This window comes from Colobus angolensis, unplaced genomic scaffold (assembly GCF_000951035.1).
Source record: "Colobus angolensis palliatus isolate OR3802 unplaced genomic scaffold, Cang.pa_1.0 Scaffold473, whole genome shotgun sequence".
NCBI lineage: Eukaryota > Metazoa > Chordata > Mammalia > Primates > Cercopithecidae > Colobus > Colobus angolensis.
In genome coordinates, this window is record NW_012118188.1 from 1694909 (window position 1) to 1719725 (window position 24817).

General features: G+C 43.4%; 1 protein-coding gene across 2 annotated transcripts in view; it reads left to right on the forward strand.

Moving 5' to 3' along the window:
• PDGFRA (platelet-derived growth factor receptor, alpha polypeptide) overlaps positions 1-24616 on the forward strand; it is a 61867-nt gene extending 37251 nt beyond the window's left edge. For both annotated transcript variants that reach the window (XM_011958767.1, XM_011958766.1), the window contains 15 exons: positions 392-518; positions 1529-1722; positions 2499-2593; positions 2809-2941; positions 5455-5559; positions 5956-6066; positions 6412-6565; positions 8347-8513; positions 13419-13534; positions 13905-14027; positions 15475-15586; positions 16842-16941; positions 17052-17157; positions 18356-18597; positions 23554-24616. In XM_011958767.1, the coding sequence (XP_011814157.1) occupies positions 392-518; positions 1529-1722; positions 2499-2593; positions 2809-2941; positions 5455-5559; positions 5956-6066; positions 6412-6565; positions 8347-8513; positions 13419-13534; positions 13905-14027; positions 15475-15586; positions 16842-16941; positions 17052-17157; positions 18356-18597; positions 23554-23701 (2033 nt within the window). In that variant the 3' untranslated portion in view covers positions 23702-24616. The remainder of the gene's footprint in view (positions 1-391; positions 519-1528; positions 1723-2498; positions 2594-2808; positions 2942-5454; positions 5560-5955; positions 6067-6411; positions 6566-8346; positions 8514-13418; positions 13535-13904; positions 14028-15474; positions 15587-16841; positions 16942-17051; positions 17158-18355; positions 18598-23553) is intronic.
• The last annotated feature ends 201 nt before the right edge of the window (positions 24617-24817 follow it).

A 24817-nucleotide genomic window follows, 5' to 3' on the forward strand; every position in this document is an offset into this window, starting at 1 on the left:
TCTCCCCTCCCCTCCCTTTCCCTTCTCATCTTTCTTCTCACCATGTTGCCCAGGCTTGCCTCAAACTCCTGGGCTCAAGTGATTCTCTTCCACCTCAGCCTACCAAGTAGCTGGGGTTACATGTATGAGACATCACAACCATGGACTCTTCACTTTGTTCACTTCAGGTTAAAAACATCACAGGGATAAATCTCAAAACACCAAAACTGTGAAAATGCTGCTAATCATGTGGGTCTGTCTAAATTGGAGTGTTACTTGTACAACTGGTTTCAGCCCCTCTGGAGTGGTTTGAATGCCACATGGATGAGTTGTGAACTCATATTCCACTTTGTAGTCCCACATGTTCTGGGACACGAACTCTTCCATTCTGACTTCTTTCTGCCTCTCGCAGTTCCTTCATCCATTCTGGACTTGGTCGACGATCACCATGGCTCAACTGGGGGACAGACGGTGAGGTGCACAGCTGAAGGCACGCCGCTTCCTGATATTGAGTGGATGATATGCAAGGATATTAAGAAGTATGGAAAACAGATGTATCTTCTTCCTTTGTGGTCAGAAGCTTTCTCCCTTGACACAAATGATGTCAAATACATTTTACTTGTTGACTATAAGATAGAGTTTTGGGTGTGATAGCTTCAGGGTGTGTATCTTTTGTCACAAATAGCTGTAAGGAGAAGGTCCATGGCTTTCATTAGACCTTCAAAGTGTCTCCAATCTAAAAAAAGAGTGAATTTTAAGAACCACTGTCCTAAGAAGATTTTTACTACCCTGGCTCACATACCTTATTTGGTGAACTTTGTTTGGTGGTCAGACTGCATGTAAACATAAATGTGACTGCTTAGTCCCTTATCTGCCTACCTGCTGTTTGGTGGGTTAATTTGCCAGTGCCTCCTCCCTCCTCCCAGTCCTCAGCCTTCTTAAATGGGCACATGAGCGGTGTGTTTACACTTCATCCCTGGTAACTGGTTGTGTTCAGAAGCCTCAGTTGTTTCTTCCTCTAGACAGAGACTCCTCATCTTAACTTCTCCTAGGGCTAAGGATGGACTTGGATGTTGACTGGAGTTTCTAGTAGATTCCAGTGTGGAGCAGGAATCTAGCTCTTATAACTCAATCTGAGGATCATCGCAACCCTAGTGACACCTTAGGGGCTCTTCCCAGAGTGAGTGTTGAGAAGGGAGGGTTCCAGGCCTTTTTGAAGGTGTGGGAGATTGAGATCATTAAATATGGTTGAAATTGAACTGTTCAGTTTGCTCATAGGTTCAAGATTGGGGAATGGTAGTCATATTTTATTAAACTCGTTTATCTCTGCCTGCTATGTAAACACGTTCAGTTCATGTGTGAATTATTCCCTCTTTAGCACATGCAGACAAGTTTTAATGTTCATCTGCATGTAAAATAAGTCAGTGTGTGGTGCCCCAAAATGTAGACAAGATCCCAACACTTTGCCATCTTAGAGTGTTCCCTTGGCTCCACTCATTGCCATGACTCTCAGGAGTTGGCCCTATACTTAGGCCCTTTTTCTCTCTAGATGTAATAATGAAACTTCCTGGACGATTTTGGCCAACAATGTCTCAAACATCATCACGGAGATCCACCCCCGAGACAGGAATACCGTGGAGGGCCTTGTGACTTTTGCCAAAGTGGAAGAGACCATTGCGGTGAGATGCCTGGCTAAGAATCTCCTTGGAGCTGAGAACCGAGAGCTGAAGCTGGTGGCTCCCAGTGAGTTCCTCAACAGTCAGGACAACTCATCAGCTGAGCCCCATTTCCCCCAGGCAGAACTTTGAATCCCAAATAGGAGTCATATAGAAATGAAGGTCCCAAGGCAGAAATTCAGTTATGAATGCTCTTAAAGACAGGCATGTGGACTTTGCTTTATTTTGTTTTGTTTTTTGAGACAGAGTCTTGCTCTGTCGCCCAGGCTGGAGTGCAGTGGCACAATATTGGCTCACTGCAAGCTCTACCTAGGACTTTGTTTTAGATTCAGATCCAAAACAGCATTTTGCAGAGGCTCCTCAACATTTTGCTTGTCTAATAATATAGCTACAGTTTCTACTTTGAATGTCTGTGTATGCGGATGCAGTGTGGGGAAGAAGGATCTTCTGTCTCATTGCTCCTTAAAAGATGGATGAAGCCAAAAGCAATATAAGCAAAATGCAGTTTACAAAATAAGCTTTATAATAAAGCATATGAAGTAGAGGTGTCTGCCCATATAGTAGCTGTCAATTGCATTTATCCATCTTTATTGTTCCTATTCAAATTCTGTCCATAAGTTTACTGTTGGAGCAACTTTGGAGAAAATACTGAGTTCTCCTGATTGAATTTTGTCCTCTAGTTTGAGAGATGGTACTTCCTATCCCTAAAATGAACCAGACAGCCCTCACATTTCACCACCAGCAGTGAGAGATTCCTGGCTCAGACACAGCCACACTACCTTGCTGCCCCCGTGCATGTCTGCCAGGAAACTTTTCATTGTGCCTCTCTCTCTTGTCACGTAGCCCTGCGTTCTGAACTCACGGTGGCTGCTGCAGTCCTGGTGCTGCTGGTGATTGTGATCATCTCACTCATTGTCCTGGTTGTCATTTGGAAACAGGTAGATATTTTCTCATAAAACTAAAGATCTTTGAAGCCAATTAGAACAAGAACAGCAACCTGGCTCAGTGCTTGGCACAGAGAAGGAGCTCAGTAATTATATGTGGAGTGAACGTTGTTGGACTCTACTGTGTCCAGTCACTGTGCAGCTTCACTGAAGCTCTGGTGCACTGGGACTTTGGTAATTCACCAGTTACCTGTCCTGGTCATTTATAGAAACCGAGGTATGAAATTCGCTGGAGGGTCATTGAATCAATCAGCCCAGATGGACATGAATATATTTATGTGGACCCGATGCAGCTGCCTTATGACTCGAGATGGGAGTTTCCAAGAGATGGACTAGTGCTTGGTAAGTTCCATGGGGTGACCTCCCAAGACTCCCTTTTCCCTTGCACACAGCTTTACAATTTATAGGCCTTGGCAGAATAGAGACCTGAGCTTGTGCTTAGTAAGAACTAGGCAATAGAAATTTGCTTTCAGAAATACATTTCTGTCTTGACAATGAGTTAATTGGATCACTGTAATGATTTTTTAAAATCTCATTCCATAACAAATTATAGTTAAGGAAAATTTTACAAAGGGAGAAGAGAATATGAAGAGGGCTGGCAAAGATACCCACCAAAATTGCTTTGCTTTAGAAATGACACGAATTGAAAATGAGATGAATTTCTGTGACTAAAAATGAGCAGATGAGAAATGAATGAGGACAACCACAAAATGTGTTTTGATTCAGTACGTTTTAAAGATGCATTAGATACTCCTTTTTATATATTTAGAATATGGAATATAAAAATATAGGTACATTTTAAGGCAAAATATGTAAAAATAAGCAAGTCAACTTACCACAAGCATTTCAAATATTTCAATCCTGGGCTGAGACCAAGAATATGAAGCTTTAGTCCAAGGCAGTATTTCTTTTTTTAAATCACACTCCTAATGAATGAAAGCAAGACAAAGGCAAATGAAGTATAGGTAGAGGTTGTGTTATGATGAATGATCTAATAGTATATACGTTAAAGAATGCCAAATGCAGGTTTTACTTACTTACCTGTCTCATTCCAAAATACAGAAGTCTGCTTGGAGAGTTACTTAAACTGAAATCAAGCAAGGCAGCAGAGTGAAATCACCTTTCCGAAAGTTGCAACTGAGGAAATTATGACAGTGAATGAGATACGATCTAACCAACTCCATTTTGCTTTAGCCTCCAAGTTGTCCTTGTTCCTTCCTGGGCATAGGCCAAACTAACTTTGAGAGGAACTTATTTTATAGTTTGACTTTGAAAAAAAGACAATAATAGCCCTTTGCCAAAACAAACCCTCTTCTTGCATGGGAACTAGAGTGCCTTTGTGGGACTAACAAATTAGCTACAAGATTAGAAAACACGGTTTAAGGGTCACTGTTGTGAAACCTGAGGTCAGTGCTTGAGATATTTTGGAGACCCTGTATTTCGATGCATCAGCTGACACCACCCAGGTCAATAAACTGGCTCATCTGATCTTGTGGCCCCTGCCTAGGAACTGACTCAGTGCAAGAGGACAGCCTCAGCTCGTGATTTCATCTTTGACCCAACCAATCAGCACTCCCCATTTCACCCCCTACCCACCAAATCATCCTAAAAACCCCATTCTCCCAGTTTCAGAGACACTGATTTGAGTAATAGTGGAATAGTAGAAATTCCCCAGTTTCAGAGACACTGATTTGAGTAATAGCAGAATAGTAAAGTAGTAGAAATTCCCCAGTTTCAGAGACACTGATTTGAGTAATAGTAGAATAGTAGAAATTCCCCAGTTTCAGAGACACTGATTTGAGTAATAGTAGTAATAGTAGAATAGGTCTCCTGTACAGCCACCTCTGTGTGAATTAAACCCTTTCTCTATTGCAGTTCCCCTGCCTTGATAAATTGGCTCTGTCTAGGCAGCGGGCAAGGAGAACTCATGGGGCGGTTATAAGAGCTGCTCCCAATTTCAGATATTTATATCTAAGCTTTCTTTATTTTCCTGCCTATTTCACAAAAAGGGATGAGGACCTTAGGGAGTTAAAAAGTAGTAAAATACGGGGAAAGGGGCATAATTCCCATTATACTGAAAGGCATTGCTGGTGAAGCAATACCTTTCCAGGTACGATTTCCAGTAACACAGACATGCAGTAAGAGTCAGTGTTGGCTGTTAGTGTCTTTCATGAGCCAAGTCTTTCCTAGGCTTGGCTATCCGCGGTGAGACTGACACCCTGGGAAATGTTTCTCTCAGACTGTGAGCCCTTTCAGGGTGGGACAACAGCTTCAGTGTCTTTACGTAAGTCTCCTCCCAACATGAAGCTAATTGCTGTGCTCTCGGGCATGCTTAGCTCTTGGTGGAGTGGCTTTCCTAATTAATAGGGAGCAGTGAGCCCAGCCTGAAGTTTTTACTTAGTCACTCCTTGGAATCAGTGATATTTTGAATCCTGAAGTATTTCCAGTGGCTAATAATTTACTAAGACAAAAGATGCCCCTGTTTGCATATGGAAAACAGACGGGGAGAGAACCAGGGGGTATGGGTGAGAGCCTCCGAAGGCAGAGGATCCCAGGGGCTGGCCCAGCACGGAGCTGGTAGACAGCATGCTCACACCAGGGAGGGCTGCACCCTCCTTTCTCCCGTCTGTGTTTTCTTTCCCCTGCAAATGTTATTCGACAAAAGCAATTATGCTAATTTCCTTCCCTGTGGGCTCAATTCCGTTTTTGACAAGATGACTTGGAGGAGTCATTATGCTTATTCCAAACAGGAAAGACACCCGCCCAGCTGTCCACCCACAGAGAGCTGGCTATGGTGCAGAAAGCTGAGGAGGCGGCTGGAGTTTTTGGGTGTTAATGATTCTGCCTGCCCACAGGTCGGGTCTTGGGGTCTGGAGCGTTTGGGAAGGTGGTTGAAGGAACAGCCTATGGATTAAGCCGGTCCCAACCTGTCATGAAAGTTGCAGTGAAGATGCTAAAACGTAAGTGCTCCTTCCTGGGGATTTTTTGAGCATGGGGATATTAAAGGAATTTCTCAAAATCATACAGCTAGTGAATAAGACATTTAGGACTAGATCCTGATTCTTTTGACTCCAGGTTTTATGTGTATTTAGACAATTTTGTCAATTAGGTTTATTTAGATTGCTCTTGCTGCCCATATGTTGGAAAATTAAGAGCTTGTTATTTCCAGACTTCATTTTGCTAGAAAGACCAGGAATTAGTTATTAGCATTGAGGCCAAGTAGCCATCTACTTCATTTAGACTTTTGGTAAATAGAATGATATCCAATCACAGGATTAGTTATGTTCTTGGTTTTTTTCTGAGCACGGGAAGTTGGTAGCTCAGCTGGACTGATATGTGATTTATTCCTTCAACAGCCACGGCCAGATCCAGTGAAAAGCAAGCTCTCATGTCTGAACTGAAGATAATGACTCACCTGGGGCCACATTTGAACATTGTAAACTTGCTGGGAGCCTGCACCAAGTCAGGTGGGCTCACTGACCTGGAGTGAGGGTTTTCACTGGACACATGTGGTTCTGAAAACTGTTCATTCAGGCTTAAATCCTCCACTCTCCATCCCCACACATGCCAGGGAATAGAAGTCCCTTAAATGGAGCTGACCGGTCCCTTGAATTGATGGAAGCTCATTGTTTTTTGAGCAAAATCTGTTGCCAGTCCAGTCATAGCCATTCATAGCTCTTTTTTAAAAAAACAACAACAAAACACTTTTTTGGTATCTTGTTTTTTTCTGCCCCATATGGTCTGCAGGATAATTCATGACTTTTTTGTTCTTCATTTTCATACCCATCTCCTAACGACTTTTGTCTCCATAGGCCCCATTTACATCATCACAGAGTACTGCTTCTACGGAGATTTGGTCAACTATTTGCATAAGAATAGGGATAGCTTCCTGAGCCGCCACCCAGAGAAGCCAAAGAAAGAGCTGGATATCTTTGGGTTGAACCCTGCTGATGACAGCACACGGAGGTGGGTGCAAAGAGAGACGTTGCTGTCTATCATTATCTTACAGGCATCATAAATGAAAAGACTCATGTCCTGATAGATTCCATGTCTGCAGGTTCAGTGCCCAAGGTAGCAAGACTTAGAGTCAGACCATCCTGCCCAGTTGACTATTCCATGATCATGCAGAGAGATTCATGTCTACAGGTGTTTTGGACATGGGAAGGCCTTGCTGATAGGTTTGAATGAGAGTGAGAGTTAGAATGATTCTGGGAGCTCTTCTGCTATTTACATGTGATCCATTTAGACCTATAAAATGCAGCTCTGGTCAGGGATGCTTGAGTTCTGGAACCTTGCGAGAACTGTCTGTGGATCTCCAAGCTCGAGGTCCTTGCTGAACCTGGACCTGTAAATGACGCCAATGATAGTGATCCCTACTGCAGAAACCTGCGAGTGGCTATAAAGAGCTGTAGATAGGAAGTTCTGTAATATCAGAAAGTACAATGAATTCACTTCATAATAAATTACTTAGTGGACACCAAATGGGTGCTAAATTGATTGGGTAGAAGGAATTATATGCCCAAGCCACATGGCCACATGGCTCAGGTTCCAAGGCCTGTGAGTTGAAAAACTGAGAAAGAATAATGACAGACTTAATGTAGTGAATTCTTCAAACTTTAAGTGTAATGGACTTACAGTGGGGAGCACAGCCCCACTGTCTTAGATGTGGCTCTACAGGAGGTGCGGGCTCCTGCTAGAGATGCGCAGGGAACTGGCTCTGAAAACAAGTGGACAGTAATCATCATGGCAACTGACATTTGTGGAGTCCTTTGTATGTGCCAGGTGCCATGACAAGTATTCCCCCAGTCTTTCCCATCTTTGTCAGTGGGATTCATTCTACGTCTTCTGAAAAGTGCTTTCGTGATCCCCAGATCAAGTCATTTTCCTTACAGGCTATTGAAACCATTCTTCCTTCACAGCACATCTGAGTTTGAGTTGATCTGTGTATTTATTTTGTTTGTTATATTTCTTTTTTCCCCTGTTTAAAAAAATCTTTTATTTCCATAGGTTTTGGGGGAATAAGTGGTATTTGGTTACATGAGTAAATTCTTTAGTGGTGATTTGTGAGATTTTGGTGCACCCATCACTGGAGCAGTAGACGCTGAACCCAGTTTGTAGTCTTTTATCCCTCACCCACCTCTCTTTTCCCGAGTCCCCAAGCCCATTGTGTCCTTCTTATGCCTTTGTGTCCTCATAGCTTAGCTCCCACTTATGAGTGAGAACATACGATGTTTGGTTTTCCATTTCTGAGTTACTTCACTTAGAATAATAGTCTCCAGTCCCATCCAGGTTGCTGTGAATGCCATTAATTCATTCCTTTTAATAGCTGAGTAGTATATATATATATACCTATACATACATATGTATAGATACACTGCAGTTTCTTTATCCATCCTTGATTAATGGGCATTTGGGGTTGGTTCCACATTTTTTCAATTGTGAATTGTGCTGCTATAAATATGTGTGTGCAAGTATCTTTTTCGTATGACTTCCTTTCCTCTGGTAGACATCCAGTAGTGGAATTGCTGTGGTGCATGTATTTGTGTGACTATTTGATTAATGCTCATCTCCTTGACTAGATCACCTCATGTGAAGGGTGTGGATTGGTTTTGCTTTTACCTGGTTAGCTCCCATGCCTGCCTCAGTACCTGGCACGTTGTAGGTCCCCCCAAATCATCATCTACTGAAAGTGGAATGACCACTTCAGAAGGGCACCCTGGGTAAGATTTCTCTTTCTGTTTTTACAGCTATGTTATTTTATCTTTTGAAAACAATGGTGACTACATGGACATGAAGCAGGCTGATACTACACAGTATGTCCCCATGCTAGAAAGGAAAGAGGTTTCTAAATATTCCGACATCCAGAGGTCACTGTATGATCGTCCAGCCTCATATAAGAAGAAATCTATATTAGGTAAAAGTGTCTATACTCACTCTGGGTATTGGGACTGTCCAGTGGTTTATTATGATACTTAAAGTATTTAGGGGGGAAGTGTATAGGGATGGTAAGTGAACCTGGCAGCCCACGTGGTCTCTAAATTCAGGTCTACACAGCCAGTTCTGTGACATATTTCCAGGTTTGTGGCCTGTAAACTGAAAAGAATAAAAGCCGACAATGTAACAAATTTTTTAAACTTTAAATGTAATAGTTTTAAAGAATTTTCCTGGTATGTTCCTGCAGTAAATATTTTTTAAAAAATAATTACTTATTCTGATATAATGAACTTCCTTTTTTGTTGCTAACATGTCTTTCTTTTTTAATGAAAATATGGTGACTGATATTCTTTTTAATGCCCTTACTTGGCAGTAATGTAATACCCCTACAAGTTGGCAGTCTTATGTTTGTTCCTCACACCATTTTTTTTCCTTAAGTTTTAGAAGTCTCTGATGTCTATGAGTTCAGTAACCCTTGCTTTTACTTTTCCTAACATTCAATTTGTGATAGGAACTCTAGAGCAGATAATTTGCAGTTACATTTTCTGGACAAGTGTTTCTGGTGAATGTTTTTTGAAGGTGGGTCTATCTGTGTTTCAAGCACACGAATATATAGCAGGGTTAAATTGATTTATAAACTCCAGGGAGTCCAGCTGATGCCCAGACCAGATGGACCACTTCACATCTGCTCAGGGTGGTTCCTCCAGAGCCCTGGACTGGTCAGAGACATGAGGTTGGAAGTCTGACATTGGCTTGTCCTGTGAGCTTGTCTTTTTGGGTCTGAGTCCTCCCATTAGTCAATGCAAAAAAGTGTTGAGCTGCCCTGGATACTGTTTTGGAAATTATTGATGTGCTCTGAATGTTTTCAGGGTTCTTAAGTGAAAGGTACAATCCATTAAAAAAGGAATTTGTTTGTTTTGCAAAGCTCAGTACACAATATTTTCCATTTCTGCAGTTCCAAGTTCCATTCACTTCTCATTGCCAAATGGGTGAACTTCCAAGCGCTTTTAAAAGATTAGCCAGTGAGAGTTATCGGAACCAGTACTTCCTCTCCCCTCCCATATTGTTAAAAATAGTTTACATTGCTTCCCAGGCTGGGCTGGTGGAGTTGGCACAAAATGTCAGAGGAACCTGAGTCATGCTCAGGCCCAAGCCCTTTTGGCAGGCAGACCACTGCTTTCTGGCCTTCCATGGCTATCTGAAAAAAATGTGAATGGCTAGAGCTACTCTTCACTTGCCTGAACATTTTCAAAAAGAATTGAGAACTTCTGGATTAAATTGCCTTCTTCCTCGAAAACCCTGGGACCCTTCCAAATGGGACTAACTGGGGAAAGTGGACAAGTTACAAACAAAGAAACTCAAAGCAAAGTCATTGGCACTGATCTCTAAGATGTTATCACATGTGATTGGTGGTTGATTTTATTAACAAACTATAAGCAAAGTACTACAAAGGTGGCTTTAAAAAGAAAATAAAGCAATTCCCAGAAGCTACTTTTTCATGTAGCTTGTATATGTGCTCCATGTATTTCATCATGGAAGATTTTAGTGTGTGTTTATGTGTATGTGTGTTTTAAAGGTAACCGAGATGATTTGCTAACTATGGTTGAAAAAAAGAAATTTAGGAGGCAAACAAAATAATTATGTGTGAGATTTGTCCTTGTGGCTATCTGTGTGTGTGTTTTGTGTGTGTGTGTGTGTGTGTGTTTCTGTGTGTTTTAGGCTGTTCTTTTATTGCTATAAAGAAATCCTAGAGACTGGGTAATTTATAAAGGAAATAACTTTAATTAGTTCATGATTCTGCAGCCTTTACAGGAATCATGATGCTGGTAGATCTGCTCGGTTACTGTGGAGGCCTCATGAAGCTTCCAGTCATGGCAGAAGGCAAAGTGGTGCAGGCACATCACATGGCCAAAGCAAGAGCAAGCGAGACAGAAAAAGAGAGAGACGCCACACACTTTTAAACAGCCAGATCTTACAAGAAGTCACTTACTATTTGCAAGGACAGCACCAAAAGGATGGTGCTAAATCGTTCATAAGAAATCTGTCCCCTCCATTCATCCCCCACCAGTCCCTACCTCCAATCCTGGAGATTACAATTCAACATGAGATTTGGGCGGGGACACATATTCAAACTATATCATATTGACCCTGGACCCTCCCAAATCTCATGCCCTTCTCACATTTCAAAATACAATCATCCTTCCTCAATAGTCCCCTCAAGCCTTAACTCATTCCAGCATCAACTCGAAGTCCAAAGTCTTATCTGACGAAGGCAAGTCCCTTCCACCTATGAGCCTGTAAAATAAAAAACAAGTTATTTACTTCCAAGATACAGTGGGGTTATAGACCTTGGGTCAACATTCCCATTCCCAAAGGGAGAAATTGGCCAAAAGAAAGGGGCTACAAGCCCCACAGAAGTTCAAAACTCAGCAGGGTTGAAAGTTCCAAATAAACTCCATTGACTCCATATCCCATATCCAGAGCACACTGGTGCAAGGGGTGGAGCTCTTGGGAGGGGTGGAACTCCCTGTGGCTTTACAGGGTTCAGCCCCTGCAGCTGCTTTCAGGGGGTGGTGTCAAGTGCTTGTGGTTTTTCCAGGTGCAGAGTGCAAGTTGTTGGTGGATATATTATTCATGGAGGATGGTGGCCCTCTCTTCATAGCTCCACTAGGCAGTGCCCCGGTGGAGACTCTGTGTGGGGTCTTCAACCCCACATTTCCCCTCTGCACTGCCTTAGTAGAAGTTCTCTATGAGGGCTCCACTCCTGCAGCATGCTTCTGTCTGGGCACCCTGGTTTTTTAAAATATATCCTCTGAAATCTAGGCAGAGGCTCCCAAGCCTCAACTCTTGCACTCTGTGCACCCACAGACTAATACCACATGGAAGCTGCCAAGGTTTATGGCTGTCACAAGCTGAAGCAGCAGCCCAAGCTGCACCTGGACTCCTTTGACCCATGGCTGGAGCTGGAGTCATAGGGATGCAGGGAGCTGTGTGTCAAGGCTGCACAGGGCAGTGGACCCTGGGCCTGGCCTATGAAACCATTTTTCTCTCCTAGGCCTCTGGGCCTGTGATGCGAGGGGCTGCCATGAAGGTCTCTGAAATGCCTTCAAGGCCTTTTTCTCATTGTTTTGGCAATCAGCCTTTGCCTCCTTTTTAGTTATGCAAATTTCTCTAGCAAGTGGTTGCCCAGCAGCCCTCTTTAATTCTCTCCCAAAAAAGCTTTTATTTTCTCTGTCACATGGCCAAGCTACAAAGTTTCCAACCTTTTATGCTCTGCTTCCCTTTTATTTTTTTTATCTTTTATTTTTTTTTAAGAGATGGGGTCTCGCTGTGTTGTCTGGGCTAGTTCAAACTCCTGGACTCAAGCAATTCTCTCACCTCAGCCTCCCAAAGTGTTGGGATTACAGGTGTGAGCCACTGTGCCTAGCTTCTGCTTCTTTGTAAATGTAAGTTTCAACTTCAAGTCGTTTCTTTGCTTTTGCATCTGAATATAGGCTATTGGAAGCAGGCAGGCCATGTCTTGAATACTGCTGCTTGGAAATTTCTTCCACCAGATATCCTAGGTCATCACTCTCAAGTTCAAAATTCTACATATTCCTAGGGCATGGACATAATGTGGCCAAGTTCTTTGCTGAGGCTTAACAAGGGTGACCTTTACTCCAGTTCCCAATAAATTCTTCATTTTCATCCGAGACCTTGGCAGCCTGGATTTAATTGTCCATATCATTATCAGCATTTTGGTCACAAGCATTTAACCAGTCTCTAAGAAGTTCCAAACTTTCCTTCATCTTCCTGTCTTTTTCTGAGCCCTCCAAACTCTTCTAATCTCTGCCTGTTACCCAGTTATCTTTACAGCAATTTCCCATTCCTTGATCCCAATTTTCTCTATTAAGCTGTTTTTGCATTGCTATAAACACTTGAGACTGAGTAATTTATAAAGAAAAGAGGTTTCATTGGCACATGGTTCTGCAGGCTATACAGGCATTTGCTTCTGGGGAGGCCTCAGGAAGCTTCCAATCATGGTGGAAGGTAAAGGGGGAGCAGGCATATCATATGGCCAGAGCAGGAGCAAATAGAGAGAGAGAGTGAGAGAGAGGGGGAGAGAAAGAGAGAGAGAGAGAGAGAGAGAGAGATGCCGCACAGTTTTAAACAGGCAGATCGTGCAAAAAGTCACTCACTTTTGCAAGGATATCACCAAGGGGATGGTGCTAAACCATTCACGAGAAATTCACCCCCGTGATCCAGTCACCTCCCACCAGGCCCCATCTCCAATACTGGGGATTACACTTCAACATGAGATTTGGATGGGGACACATATCCAAACTATATCATTTTGCGTGTGTGTGTATAATTTTTAAACCAGATATATGTTTCTGCATATCTCTTTTCTTTCTTTCTTTCTTTCTTTTTTTTTTTTTAAGACAGAGTCTCACTCTGTCACCCAGGCTGGAGTGCAGTGGTGTGATCTTGGCTGACAGCAACTCACTGCAACCTCCTCCTCCCTGGTTCAAGCAATTCCCCTGCTTCAGCCTCTCGAGTAGCTGGGATTACAGGTACATGCCACCATGCCTGGCTAGTTTTTTTGTATTATTAGCAGAGACAGAGTTTCACCACATAGGCCAGACTGGTCTCAAACTTCTGACCTCAGGCAATCCACCCTCCTCGGCCTTCCAAAGTGCTGGGATTATAGGCACGAGTCACCATGCCTGGCCTATATATCTGTTTTCTAAGATAGAACCTTCGCATAGTGATATTCACCGGTGAGATCTAAACATTCTACATGAAAATTAAGAAAATATTTGGATGTGTTCTTTGGGCATGCCTCTGCAACCTGATGATTTCCTGCTGCCTGCCAGCACCAATACATTTAATTTCTTTTCTGCAGACTCAGAAGTCAAAAACCTCCTTTCAGATGATAACTCAGAAGGCCTTACTTTGTTGGATTTGTTGAGCTTCACCTATCAAGTTGCCCGAGGAATGGAATTTTTGGCTTCAAAAAATGTAAGTTCAAGGAACAGAGACCTTTTTAGACCCAGCCACAGATTTCAGAGTGAGTGGAGTGTGGAAGGAGATGCTAGGAGATAGATCTTGGAAAGGCCATTAATAACAGGGGCCTCTTACTTACCTGTCTCTCTCCTTCATCCCCTACACAGGGCAGGGAGTCCGAAATCATCAGGCATCTACTCTTCTCTAGAGCTTTCTCTCTGTTGGGAGTGGGTGGAGTGAGAACCTGGGAGAAGGCCAGCCCTTTATATCCAGGCAGGCAGCTCCAAGTGCCACCATGGATCGGGGACTGGCCAGTCTTGCAGGGGTGATGCTGGTTCAGCCACAGATGGCTTGACCCTGAGGCATTTCTTCCTTTTCCGTGCAGTGTGTCCACCGGGATCTGGCTGCTCGCAACGTCCTCCTGGCACAAGGAAAAATTGTGAAGATCTGTGACTTTGGCCTGGCCAGAGACATCATGCATGATTCGAACTACGTATCGAAAGGCAGTGTACGTCCTCACTTCCCTCAGTGGGCATGCTCACCCTCCTTCACTTTAATCTCTGAAGTCCGATGTTGCTTCTAGAGATTCGGTGCCTGTTTTTTAAAACATCAGTACACTACAAGGGGTCAGTACACAGCCTTGGCAGCAGATTGCCCAGGTGTGAATGCCAGCTCCACCACTTACTTGATTTGGATTCGGGGCTAGATACTCGACTGTTCTGCCCCTCTATGTCCCTGACTGTAGTGGGAGGTGATAATAGTACCTATTTGCTGAGTTGCTATGGAGATTAAATCAATGAATTCATGTAAAGTGCTTAGGACAGTGCCTGGCATATAGAAACAGCACTCAATAACTGTTAGCTATTTTATTTATTTATTTATTTTCTATTTTTTTTTTTTTGAGACAGAGTCTCACTCTGTCACCCAGGCTGGAGAGCAGTGGTGCAGTCTTGGCTCACTGCAAACTTCTGCCTCCCAGGTTGAAGCGATTCTCCTGCCTCAGCCTCCTGAGTAGCTGGGATTACAGGCATGCACCACCATGCTCAGCTAATTTTTGTATTTTTCGTAGAGACAGGGTTTCACCATGTTTGCCAGGCTGGTCTCGAACTCCTGGCCTCAAGTGATCTATCTGCCTGCCTCAGCCTCCCAAAGTGTTGGGATGACAGGTGTGAGCCACTGCACCTGGCATGTGTTAGCTATTAATATGTCAATTACGTGTATGCATGGACAAGCATGCATTCCCAAAAATGGTGTCTCTATATTTTAAGCTTTTATCAGATATTCAAAAGCCATCTGTGACCCCTAAAATATTGAAACCATTTGGGTTTATATATCTTGGAGGCACAGTTTCCTTAAAGATATTCATTTTGTTGTCTACTTGGACCATTCTCCCCATTCCTTCCACTTCTCAGCAGATGACACAGCTCCCTGTAGGGATACATCTGCTCCCTGTAGGTACAATTCCAAATCACCTCACTGCACTGGATGGACAGCTCATGGCAGCTGCTGCTTCCACCTAGGGAAAGACATGGCCTGCATCCATGCTGTGTGTGATTCATGTACTCCTGTGGCTGCGATAGCTGTAATCGGCTCATAGATCACTGAATCTGTTCTTAATTTTGTTCCCAGGAATATCTAAATAGAGGAAACAGGTCCCTTCAGGGCTTACACCTTTTGGGTGAAAATTCAGGATTAATATTTTTGAATATTATTCCTTTGGAGGACATAAAAGGCAATATTGATCATTCATCATTCATCTAGTATTTGTTGAACACCTACTATGTGCCAGGCACTGAGAGTTCAGCAATGAACAAAACACATATAAGAGACACTCAAATGGGACAAGATAATTAGCACAAGTTATTAAGAGCCTAACGGGAACCCTTTTCCATTTCCACTGCTGTAGATCATCAGTGAGTAGACATGGGTTTAACTCTCTCCCTCCTTCCTTGCAGACCTTTCTGCCTGTGAAGTGGATGGCTCCTGAGAGCATCTTTGACAACCTCTACACCACACTGAGTGATGTCTGGTCTTACGGCATTCTGCTCTGGGAGATCTTTTCCCTTGGTATGGGCCTGACATTGCTGCTTGTTTGGGCTGTTCTGAAACACCACTGGAAGGAAAGTGTGTTCTTTCAAGCCCCAGCATGTAGACAGTGTTAAGATAACCTGGTGTGAGGCCAGTACGCTGCAGCCGCCTCATATCACACGTTGTGCCTTATTGTGTCTGAGATAGGCCCATGCAGGTGGAAATGGGGTCTTTGTTGGGGGTTGCATCTCACTCCTGATCTCTGCCCCTCGTCTCCTTTGGGCTATGCCAGAGTGACTTCCTCCCATTGGAAGTGGTCCCAATGACATTTGCATCCCGGCTGCTTTTTCATTTTGGGCTTTGGGTCACATGGGTACACCCTTGGAGAGTGGGCCCTCCCTCACCTGGTGGTGATTGATGTCAGGTGAAAAGGGATATGTGGAGGGAAGGGCAGGGCTCTCATTCCTGGTTGTCATTGGCCAGTCTTGACAACCTAGGTGCTGAACAACTCAGGTGCCCTGGGCTGCACGGTGAGGTCCCTAAGAGAAGGATGAGCCATAACCCTGACATCTGGATGGTTCATCTGGGGAGATGAGACTTACACACTTAGGGATAAACAGTGTGGTACTGATTTAAAATTGTAATTCGAGTCTTGAGTAAAGAGAAAGGAGTCCTGGAATAGTGTGGGAAGGCTTCAGAGAGGGAACTTAACTTGACCTGGCCTTGGCTTTGAACGTGTGAAATGTTTCGTGGATTTATCTGTGATCAGGATGTAATAGGAAAGTGTGTCTTCCTGCCCCGTCTCCTTTTTCTTCCTAGTTCTCCCTCCATGGATGATCACAATGGATCATCCCCCAGTGGCTTAATGGAGTCTCGTACTCCCTTAAAAGCAGAGAGGCCCCCACTTTGATTTTTTGCTTTAGCGATTTGAACATACCTGGTGAAAAAGACTCTCTGAGTTTTAATGATTCAGAATTTCTCCTTGCTTTTCTAGTTCATTTTGTCTGTGTTGATCCAATAGTCATACACATTGAAAAACACTTGAATGCTTGTTTCTAAAGATGTAGAATTTTTGTGATGGTACTTGGACTTGACTAACCTGGAGTCCTAATTAAATTTAAGATTTGAGCTGGTCTCTGAAGGGAAGGAGATGATGACACTGAATTTTCTTGAAAAAAACAGTGTTTCAAGGCTATAGGATCTGAAAGGTGTTCTAACGGTGTTCTATCATGCCAAGTGTTTCAACAATGCACTGAGCATTTGTTAGTCCTGCTGTTTATTGTTTGGTTTGTAGGTGGTACTCCTTACCCCGGCATGATGGTGGATTCTACTTTCTACAATAAGATCAAGAGTGGGTACCGGATGGCCAAGCCTGACCATGCTACCAGTGAAGTGTGAGCTTCTTCCCCATCCCGGGGGCCTGTGTTCACACTCTGTGGGTCTAGGGGGAGGGAGGGGCCCTGAGGCTTCCCCACTGTGCCCACTCTTGAGTTCTGTCCCTCAGCTATGAGATCATGGTGAAATGCTGGAACAGTGAGCCAGAGAAGAGACCCTCTTTTTACCACCTGAGTGAGATTGTGGAGAATCTGCTGCCTGGACAATATAAAAAGGTATGTTTGGATCTGTGGGTGGAAAGGTCTGGATAAAGCTGAAAGTTATACCAGTGAGCTGTGCTGTTTGGCATTTCTAGAGGAGCATTTTCAAAAGAGGCAAAAGATTGTGTGATCCAGTTGCTGGGCTTCATGGCAGTGCTCCACAAGACCCTAGTAGCAATAATGAATGAAAACCCTCTCCTTCCCGCGGGGCTTTCCTTTCATCTTAAATGTGTAGCGCCTACTCTTCTCTAGATGTTTAAGTATCAGAAGTTAGTGTGCAGTTAGAAGACTCAGGGAATCCATGGCCATTACATCGCTAATTTGAATGCACTTAAATCCATGCAAAATTGGCTTTTACCAGCTGACTGGAAAGAACAACCTCAGCTGTTATCTGTGGCACCAGCTGGTTTTTGTGGACTAGGAAGCATTGTTCAGAGGAACAAATGTAATTTCATGGAACCAAGCAGGATATGTAAATGAATAAAACAACCTTCTGCTGAGGTGTTGAGAGGAAAACTCAGACATAACCTCAGTTCCTTAGATTCAGATTAGTCCCTGTGTAGACTTTTTATACTTATCATTGTTCTTCCTTTCTCTCAAGGAGGGACAGCATTAGGAGATTGTGTGCTAAACTGCAAATTAAACACTTCTGTCTGTTAATTATCTCACTGCCCACTACACTTTCACAGGTGAGGCAGTGAGGCAGTGAGGAGGCAGAAGGAAATTAACCCTCAGTTGGTCAAAGAGGCTCTGATTGGCGGAAATGTGTTGGTGGGAAGAGATTGAAGCTATTGTTGAAAATAGGGTCTGTTCACATCTAATGTTAGACCTCTCCAATGTTTAAGGATCATGAAGGCTTTGGGTATTATCCACCCAATAGAAGTCCTCACTGCCTCTCTATGGGACCCATCCAAGCCCTGGAAAGGCAATGTGATGGGGACCAGAAGGGTTCTCGGTTGTAGCTACTGACTTGGAGAAGGGGCCACTGGTATCTTAGCACCTACTGGCAGAAGCTCTTTACCATTGGTGGCCACTTCTTCATGTTCTACGTCTCTGGGGATAGTTGACATGACTCTCCTTCAACTAAGTCCCACATCTTCCAAATAGTTTGGAAATATGTACAGTTAAATAATAGTAAGTTCTGAGTGTCTCTATTCATTTTTGAGGTTTGGTCACTAAAACTTGATTAAATATGTTTAATGAATGTTTATAGAGTTATGAAAAAATTCATCTGGACTTCCTGAAGAGTGACCATCCTGCTGTGGCACGCATGCGTGTGGACTCAGACAATGCGTACATTGGTGTCACCTACAAAAACGAGGAAGACAAGCTGAAGGACTGGGAGGGTGGTCTGGATGAGCAGAGACTGAGCGCTGACAGCGGCTACATCATTCCTCTGCCTGACATTGACCCTGTCCCTGAGGAGGAGGACCTGGGCAAGAGGAACAGACACAGGTAGCTGTGGGGGCAGCGTCAGTGTCTCACCTTTCCCCTCCCCCACAGGCCCTGAAGGAGAGGACCTGATAATGGTGCACTCCTGGGTGGTAAATCTGTACTTGGGGGCAAGTTGCAGAATCCTCAGGAGGTTGGTGTGGTTTTGAAAATGCTTCCCAGATGATTCTAATATGTTCCCCCTGGGGCTGGGAGACGGGTGTGCATGTTGTGGGGAGAGGGTCATGCTTCCCTGGTGGAGAATCTTTGAGCTAAGTTCTCAGGTAATTTGATCAAATTGATACAGAACTGTGATTACTGAGATCATATAAGCCTCTCCTGCCATTGTCTTAAATAGTCATTGAACTAGGGAAAAAGTGGAGAGAGGCGGGACTGAGTCCTTTGATGCTATACCCTACCTGTGAATTGGAATCACCTGCAGAGATTTAAAAACTGTTGATATACAAGCCTCACCCAAAACAACAAATTAGAATCCCTGGGGGTGGTGGCCAACTGTTCCCTGGCTGATTTGATTCTTCTTTCTTTTAAATTTTATATTCTGGAAGATTTCTAACATGTGCACAATTCACATAGTATAGTGAGCTGTTCAGTATCCATCACCCAGCTTCAGTGACTATGCACTCTACCAGCCTGGATGTATGCATGGCCATGCCTGTCTCTCCTCAGCCTCCTCTGGATTGTTTGGAAGCAAATCCTAGACACCATATCATTTCACCCATAAATATTCCAGTGTGTGTCTCTTAAAGATAAGGGCTCTATTTTAAAGAATAACAACACTTATTAAAAAGTTATTAAAAATAACTACAATGCCATTATCTCACTCAAAACAGGGACAATAAATCGTTAAGACATCAGACAGCCAGTTAAAGTTCAGATTATCTCACAAATATTATCGTACTCCATTAAAAAGTGGGCAGAGGACATGAGCAGACACTTCAAAAGAAGACATACATGCAGCCAACAAGCATATGAAAAAATGCTCAACATCACTGATCACTAGAGAAATGCAAATCAGAACCATGATGAGATACCATCTCACACCAGTCAGAATGGTTATTATTAAAAAGTCAAAAAATAACAGATGCTGGTGAAGTTGTGGAGAAAAGGGGATGCTTACACACTGCTCGCTGGAGTGCAAATTACTTCAGCTATTGTGGAAAGCAGTGTGGTGATTTCTCGAAGAACTTTTTTTTTGTTTTTTTTTTTTTGAGACGGAGTCAAAGAACTTTTTTTTTTTTTTTTGAGATGGAGTCTTGCTTTGTCACCCAGGCTGGAGTGGATTGGTGAGATCTCGGCTCACTGCAAGCTCCGCCTCCCGGGTTCACGCCATTCTTCTGCCTCAGCCTCCTGAGTAGCTGGAACTACAGGTGCCTGCCACCACGCCTGGCTAATTTTTTGTATTTTTAGTAGAGACGGGGTTTCACTGTGTTGGCCAGGATGGTCTCGATCTCCTGACCTTGTGATCCACCCACCTTGGCCTCCCAAAGTGCTGGGATTACAGGCTTGAGCTACCGCGTCTGGCCTCAGAGAACTTTTAGCAGAATTACCTTTCGACGCAGCAATCCCATTATTGGGTGTATAACCAAAGGAATATAAATCATTCTACCATAAAGACATGCATACGTATGTTCAGTGCAACACTATTCACAATAGCAAAGACATGTAATCATCCTAAATGCCCATTGACAGTAGATTAGATAAAGAACATCTGGCACATATACACCATGGAATACTGTGCATTGATGAAAAAGAACAAGATCTGAGATACCATCTCCCACCAGTCAGAATGGCTATTATTTAAAAGTCAAAAATCAACCAATGGTGGTGAAGTTGTGGAGAAAAAGAAACACTTTTACAATGTCGGTTGGAGTGTAAATTAGTTCAACCACTGTGGAAGACAGTGTGGCTATTCCCCCAAAGACCTAGAGGCAGGAATACTGTTTGACCCATCAATCCCGTTACTGGGTATATACCCAGAGGTATATAAATCATTCAATTACAAGGACACATGCATGTGTGTGTTCACTGCCGCACTGTTCACAATAGCAAAATCGTGGAAGCAACCTAATGCCCATCAATGATAGACTGGGTAAAGAAAATATGGTACATATACACCATGGAACACTATGTAGCCATAAAAAGGAATGAGATCATGTCCTTTGCAGGGACATGGATGGAGCTGGTAGCCGTTATCCTCAGCAAACTAATACAGGAACAGAAAACCAAACACCACATGTTCTCACTTATCAGTGGGAGCTGAACAATGAGGACACATGGACACATGGAGGGAAATAACACACACTGGGGCCTTTCAGGGGTTGGGGGTTAGATGGAGCATCAGGAAGAATAGCTAAAGGATGGGTGATGGGATGATTTGTGCAGCAAACCACCATGACACATGTTTACCTATGTAACAAACCTGCACAACTTGCACATGTACCCTTGAACTTAAGAAGTGGAAAATACAAAAATGAAATAAAAAAAAGAACAAGATCATGTCCTTTGCAGCAACATGTACAGAGCCAGAGGTCATCATCCTTAGCAAACTAATGCAGGAACAGAAACTAATGCTATTGTGAATAGTGTTGCACTGAACAAAAGACCAGTGTTAAGCTGCAACTTAACACTGCTCTCACTTATTCAGCCCCAACAGCCCCAACACATGTTCTCACTTATAAGTGGGAGACACTTATAAACAACGAGAACACATGGACACAAAGAGGGGAACAACACACACCAGGGCATAGTTGAGGGTGCAGGGTGGGAGAAGGAAGAGGATCAGAAAAAATGCCTATCGGATACTGTGCTTATTACTTGGGTGACGAAATAATCTGTACACCAAACCCCCATGACATGTGATTTATCTATGTAACAAACCTGCACATGTGCCCCTGAACATAAAAGTTAAAAAAAATTATCGTACACTTGTTTTGTTCCATTTGAGATCCAGATAGGAGTCACACATTGCACTTGGTTACTATGTCTCTGTAAGTTCACTTTGCCTCTTTTTTTTGCCCTCTTACATATTATTTGTGAAGAAACCATAGCGTTTGCCTGTGGAGTTCCCACAATCAGAATTTTGCTGATTACATCCTTGTAGTGTCCTTCTCAGGTGCTTCTGTCCTCTCTATGTGTTGCAAACTGGTGGTTAGTCTAGGAACTTAACCTGACTCAGGTTAGATCTTTGGCAAACATGCTTCAAAGAAGATTCTGTGTACTTCTGTCAGGAGGTTTGCACTGTCCAGTTGTCTGTCTTTTGTAACATTAGCAGTCATTGGATGATCATTACCTAGATTTTGTTTCTTTTTTTTTTTTTTTCTGAGATGTAATCTTGCTCTGTCACCCAGGCTGGAGTGGCGCAATCTCAGCTCACTGCAACCTCTGCCTCCTGGGTTCAAGCCATTCTTGTACCTCTGCCTCCTGAGTAGCTGGGATTACAGGCACATGCCACCATGTCCAGCTGTTTTTTGTATTTTTAGTAGAGATGGGGTTTCACCATGTTGGCCAGGCTGGTTTTGAACTCCTGACCTCAAGAGATCCACTGGCCTCGGCCTCCCAAAATGCTAGCATTATAGGCACGAACCACCTCGCCTGGCCTAGATTCTTTAACTCAGCACCAAGGTGGAGCTAATGCCCAGGCAGGACTGAGAATCACTGGTTCACGTGGTCGGATGGAGGAGACTATGCCCCAGTTCTCCGCTCTCTTTGCATGGCCCTTGGACAGAGGTAGGAGAAGGTGATGATAGTGGCCCCTAGTTCAAGGTCCAAGTTGCTTGTGTGTGTGTGTTTTTTTCCCTCTTCTTTCCCATCAGAGCATTATTTTGAAGGCTTATGACTGTGACCTTTGTTAACCAATTTAGGTATAATATGTAGACAGCCCTTGTTTATTTGTATGAACTGGGTAATTTTAAAAGTATGGCTTTTCTATTTTGTTTTAGAATATGTTATGTGATTTGAAGATGGGACAAAGTGGCCTATCAGTCTTTGGTTTTTTATTATGCTTTGCTCAGGCCAGTTTTTATAATGTGTTTATATCCCTTGAGCAAACGGTGTTCCTCCAAGTTTTAGGGGTCTGTGGTGGAACTTCACAGGGGTCGGGGAAGGCTGAGCAGGGAATCTAGGGCTCTCTGTGATCTTTTCTCAATTTGGTTACTTTGTATTTGTGGGCTCTGAATAATATTTGAGTTGTAAGAGGGTTCTGCCTTTATATAAAGTTAGAAAGTCACATTGAAATAAATAACATGAGAAAGGTGCCCAGAAATTTTCTAGGGCTACACCAGGCTGAGCTGCAGAATTTGACACACCAGGAATTGAACTTTCCCAGTTGAAGTTCAAGTTCAAGTTAAGTAACTTGTGTAGCATCACACAGCTAGTAAGTGGGGGGACCATTCCAGACCTAAGGCTTTCTGACTCCAGAACTCCTCTTTCAGCCACTGCTCCAGTATGTAAGGAGCCATCACCTGGGCCTTCAAGATGGGGTGGGGGGTGCGGGCATTGGATGTCAAGAGAGAGGGGAAGAGGGCATTGCAGGCAAGTGGCACAAGATCCTGAGAACACAGTTGGGATGCCCAGGAGGCTTCCGGGAGAGCACCTGATGGGCCTGGCTGCAGCTTGCAGCTGACTTCACCCCCTGCTCTACCTTCCCGGGCTTTTGGATCAGGCATTGCTTATTTTCTCTTCCACTAGGATTGAGTAGGGCAAGTAGAAATTGTTGCATCTTGTCAGCAACTTTGATGAAAGACCTGGCAGAAAAGCAGGAAAGATGAAATGTAAAAATGATGGGTGGACCTTGGTTTTCCATGTGACCTACCACAGCATGTCAGGCCTGGGGGCAGAATCTTGCCATACTGTACAGCCCAGATTTGAGTGCCAAAGGCTTTCCTTTGTCTCTAGGGGGCCACAGTCTAGTTCTAGTTCTTTGCAGGAGTTGTAATCTTTGCTCTTCTCTCCCTCCTCCAGCTCTCAGACCTCTGAAGAGAGTGCCATTGAGACGGGTTCCAGCAGTTCCACCTTCATCAAGAGAGAGGACGAGACCATTGAAGACATCGACATGATGGACGACATCGGCATAGACTCTGCAGACCTGGTGGAAGACAGCTTCCTGTAACTGGCGGATTCGAGGGGTTCCTTCCACTTCTGGGGCCACCTCTGGATCCCATTCAGAAAACCACTTTATTGCAATGCGGAGGTTGAGAGGAGGACTTGGTTGATGTTTAAAGAGAAGTTCCCAGCCAAGGGCCTCAGGGGGCCTTCTAAATATGAATGAATGGAATATTTTGAAATGAACTTTTTCAGTAGCATCTCAGCGTTGTGTGAAGTTTGGAGATAGATGGACAGGGGAATAATAGGCCACGGAAGGTGAACTTTGTGCTTCAAGAACATTGGTGAGGGTCCAACGGACACAATTTATACTGCGACAAAACTTCAGCATTGTAATTATGTAAATAACTCTAACCAAGGCTATGTTTAGATTGTATTAACTATCTTCTTTGGACTTCTGAAGAGACCACTCAATCCATCCATGTACTTCCCTCTTGAAACCTGATATCAGCTGCTGTTGAACTTTTTAAAGAAGTGCATGAAAAACCACTTTTGAACCTTAAAAGGTACTGGTACTATAACATTTTGCTATTTTTTTTAGTGTTAAAGAGATAAAGAATAACAATTAACCAACTTTGTTTAATAGATTTGGGGCATTTAGAAGCCTGACAACTCATTTTCATATTGTAATCTACATTTATAATAATACTACTGTTATCAGTAATGCTAAATGTGTAATATGTAACATGATTTCCCTCCAGAGAAAGCACAATTTAAAACAATCCTTACTAAGTAGGTGACAAGTTTGACAGTTTTTGCCATTTATATTAAATAACATGTTTCTCTATAAAGTATGGTAATAGCTTTAGTGAATTAAATTTAGTTGAGCATAGAGAACAAAGTAAAAGTAGTGTTGTCCAGGAAGTCAGAATTTTTAACTGTACTGCATAGGTTCCCCAATCCATTGTATTAAAAACAATTAACTGCCCTCTGAAACAATGGGATTAGAAACAAACAAAACTCTTTTTTTTTTTTTTTTGTGAGACAGAGTCTTGCTCAGTCACCCAGGCTGGAGTGCGGTGGCGCGATCTTGGCTCACTACAAGCTCCGCCTCCCGGGATTCACGCCATTCTCCTGCCTCAACCTCCCGAGTAGCTGGGACTACAGGCACCCGCCACTACGC